The sequence below is a fragment of the Hydra vulgaris genome, chromosome 03 (assembly GCF_038396675.1).
Source record: "Hydra vulgaris chromosome 03, alternate assembly HydraT2T_AEP".
Lineage (NCBI taxonomy): Eukaryota > Metazoa > Cnidaria > Hydrozoa > Anthoathecata > Hydridae > Hydra > Hydra vulgaris.
Window position 1 is genome coordinate 15,313,216 of NC_088922.1, and position 4,285 is coordinate 15,317,500.

The window sequence follows — 4,285 nt, forward strand, 5'->3', positions numbered from 1 at the left end:
CTCTTTTTTTTTTTCAAGTTTCAAATATCAAGTCGTTATATGCTAGACCTAAAAGTAAACACTTCAAACCATAGATAATGAATATTTTTTTATCTTTTAGACGTTTGTTTTCTTTACAATAAGTGCTAATTTTTATAATAAGTAATTTTAATTTTTTTTTGCAAAAAAAATATTAAAATTATTAAATTTTAAAAAAACTTTAAAAAAATTGAGCGCGCAATCGAGTTTTGATCTTTGCGTTGTTATATTCGGATACTATTAGAGAAACAATCTCTACTAATTTTAGTTGCTACTACCTGCTACCCTTAACGTTATGAATTTTTTCCAGATATAAATCGGTTCGTAATCCACAATTTAATTAATATTTGGTTAAAAAAACAAGATAAAAGTGAAAAGTTTATAAATCTGTGTAATCATATAAACAATGTTGCTAAAAGAAATTCAAACAAGTAAAGTGAAACACTATATTCGTATTTTTAGCAGTGCATTTCAAAAAAATGAGCGCAAGCTAAAAGAAATAAAAATTATTTTGAAAAGAAAAATTGTGAATGGCTAAAAAAAGAAATCATATTTCTTTTCGACAACGTTAAACCTTCTTTATCTGTAGATCGACCAAAGTTATCTTACAATAAAAAATCAGAAAGATCGAAAAGAGCGGAAGCGTCAGATTTATCTCATGAAAAGTACCATAAAACCAAATCAATAATGCAAGCTGCAAGTATGGCAGCACATCCACAGAAAAAACAGGATTTAGCGGTAGTTCTGCAGGATTTTAATAAAAACCCAACTTGGCCCACAAAAATCAGAAAAACTCTTTTTACACCTAAAATAGAAATAGAAAAAATATACTGCCGAAGAAGCCCTTGAGTTAACTTTTGGATTCTTATTTAAGTCTACACCAGTATCGAATTATTAGAAATGGAGCTAATTAAAAAAACTGTGATTTATATGCTAGTTATAAAGAAATTTGGGAATGTAAAACTATCTGCAGACCCGATGATATAAACGTACAGATGTTCTCGTGGAAGTTCCATTAAGAAACTTGTTAGAACATACAGCCAGATGAATTGTAATGTTACAAGAAGATTTGATTTTGTAGCATTTAAATTCAATCAAAATTAATGAAATAAATGCACAAATAGTTGTAAGTTATGAGTTTGATGGAAGTTTTGGACATTCAATGTATAAGCAAAAAATTTGACAGCCCTGGTACTCTGATGAGAATTTATTTCTTATAACAATAATACCTCTTCGAATAAATTCAGAAAATAATATTATACCATGGAACAATTGTAGTCCACAATCTGTGCGTTTTTCGAGACCGCTAAAAGTTGAATATGTGAAAAAAACCGCGGAACATATATTGAAAGAAAAAAAATATTGGTGAACAAATAGAAAAACTTGGAAAACTGAAAAAAACTTTCCCACAAAATAAAGTTATAAATATAACATATAAGTTATTTAAGACGTTAATAGATGGAAAAGTTTTAGATACTCTGACTCAAACTAAGTCATGCCCAATTTGTGGTTGAATTCCTAAAAACTTTTTAAAAATAAAAGATTTACTTTGAAATATGGAATCTGTCTATTACATTCCTAGATGAAATTTTTTGATTGTATTCTCCACTTATCTTAGAGACTTGAATTATGTAAATGGCAAATTAGAGGATCTCATGATAAAGATTTTTAAAAAGAAAAATAGAGATTCAGGATTGTTTTCAAAAAGAATTCCATTTACATGTAGATAAACCAAAAGTAGGAGGTTTTGGCAGTACAAATGGAAACACATCAAGAAGAGCACTTCATTTGATGGAAACACATCAAGAAGAGCATTTCAAAATGTTAAAAAATTCGTTGAAATTACGAATATTGACGAAGAATTGATACAAATTTTTTAATGTATTTTAATTTGCATTTCTTCGCAATATAAAATTGATTTAAAAAAGTATGAACAATTTTGTTATAACACAGTCGAACTATATATATCAAAGTATCTTTGGTACCCAATGCCTGCAACAATACAAAAAGTTCTTGTTCATAGCCAACAAATTTTAGAAAATAGTTTATTACCATTTGGATATTTCGGTGAAGAAGGCTCTGAAGCCAGACATAAGTTATACAAACAAGATCGACAGTTTCATGCCCGCAAGACCATCAGAAAAGATAATTCGCAGAATATATTCAACAGAGCAATGGATACTTGAGATCCAATCATCTTAAGTACAAATTTGAATAGAAGAGTGCAAAGACATTGTAAACTCCATCTACCAGTTGATGTTATTAATTTACTTGTCGAATTTTCCCCATGTGAAATCCAGACTCAAAGGAAGATATTTGTGCTGTCGATGATGATTAAGAAGAAGATACTGTATTGAAAAATATAATACCGTTTGAATTCAATAGTGCTGGACAAAGAAATGTAAATAAAAAAGTTAAAAACATTTTTTCTATAAAATCTTATTAATCAAAATTTCCCTATATTATAGATAAAGATTCTTTTTTTAGGTACCTTGTTTTCATTAAGCGCCCCTTGGATATCTGCCTCCCGGGACAAACTGTCCCTTTCGCACCCCCGCCCCCTTTTGGTAGCCCTGAACTTAAATCATGCATGGGTGTACAAAAAAATAGTAAGAAAAATAGTACTGTTTCCCTTCAAAATTGAATTCCGTGCCTACTGGGTAGACACTTTAAACATAATTTTTTTAAACAATTTTTACTTCATACTGGAGTTATTAATTTTTGCCAAAAAACTGGTCCTAGAAAACAGTGCATTCGGTCATAAAATCTAAAATATTGAAGTCCAATATTTAGAGAACAAATATTTTTTTTATAAATGTTTTAGCATTGATCTTCTTATATGAAAAGCAAATGCATATTAAAAAATAAAAATTTTGAAGAGGCTTCCTAATGATCTTTACCTGAGTCTTACAGATCGCGGTTCTCAATCAAAAAAGAAATCTGTTACTTTTTTCTTACTATTTCAATACCCTATAGGTATTTGTTTTATAAATATGGTAGATGAAGAGCCAATACTCACTTTTAACAATAAATTTCATCCATTATGAGGTCACAAAAATTGCGTTAACCGTCTACTCTAATCTAAAATTTAACTCTACCAGATAAAGATTTCTAATAATAAACAAAAATCATGGGATACACGCGGCTTTAGAAAATGAAGATAAAAAATAACAAAAAATCAATTATTGCGTACTTTTGAAACATGGTATTAAGACATTATTTACTTTACTTATTTTATTATTTTTAGTTCTTAACTAGTCAATAAACAATAATAAGGTGAAATACCATTGAAAAGTATATAGTTTGCTCTTTTTTTAAGTTTAAAAATGCCTTTGACACATTTTGAGTAATATTTCTAAAAAAATTAGTAAAACTTAGAAATCATATACCTAGAGAACCAATGAAAATTTTTATTTTCAAAATTTTGGAATAAATCTTTTAGTGTGAATAGTAGCATATTAAAAAAATATCAAGTTTAGAGGAAGAAACTATTAAAAGTTTGTATTTTTGCCTGATTCTTAATAATACTTACTTGCACAGTAAATCTTAAATATTTAAATATAAAACATCAAAAAATTAAATATAAAGTATCAAAAAAGTTGAAAATAATATTTTCTATAGATAAATCTTTTGCTAACAAAAAATCTCAATAAATCTAAGAAAACATTTACAAAATTTTAAAGTAGAATAATTATATAAATATATAATATAACGATCATACACTGGAGTAAAATAAATAATATATATAGCTTGTAAACTTACAGACTAACACACTTAAAATAAAACAAAAATAATACATAAATATATAATAATTATAATAATACATAACGACCAAAAAAACCAACAAATACAAATTTCATTTTATTCTGATCATTAATAAAAACCTAAAAAATAAAATATCAGAAGAAAATATAAGCATTTACAAATAAATAAGGATCACAAATACAACCAATCCAGTTGGTTTCACACTTTACCCAATCCAGTTGGTTTTAAATTTCAATAACATATTCATATTTTAACTATCAACATTTTTTTAAATAAAAAAGATTTAAAAAACACTTTAATCTGTTTTATATTATTTGAGAAATTCTCAATTGAGAAACAAGTTTTGGCTAGGTTTAATTAAAACTAAGATAATCTAAGAACTGAAAACTAAAATTAAACAACTATATGAGCTTTGCACACTTTGTATTATAGGTATGTTCTTGTGTTAACGAAGATGCTTGATTAAATGGGTTGAAACACTCCATGATTTGTGCCCCGTTTT

At 27.0% G+C, this 4,285-nt stretch overlaps 1 protein-coding gene across 1 annotated transcript in view; it reads right to left on the reverse strand.

The window, feature by feature from the left end:
- Window positions 1-3,629: 3,629 nt before the first annotated feature.
- The window catches only part of LOC100211297 (protein adenylyltransferase Fic), an 8,445-nt gene continuing 7,789 nt past the window's right edge, over window positions 3,630-4,285 (reverse strand). The window contains exon 3 of the mRNA XM_065792442.1: window positions 3,630-4,285. This exon is cut by the window's right edge and continues 387 nt beyond it. Coding sequence (XP_065648514.1) covers window positions 4,185-4,285 — 101 coding nt within the window. The 3' untranslated portion in view covers window positions 3,630-4,184.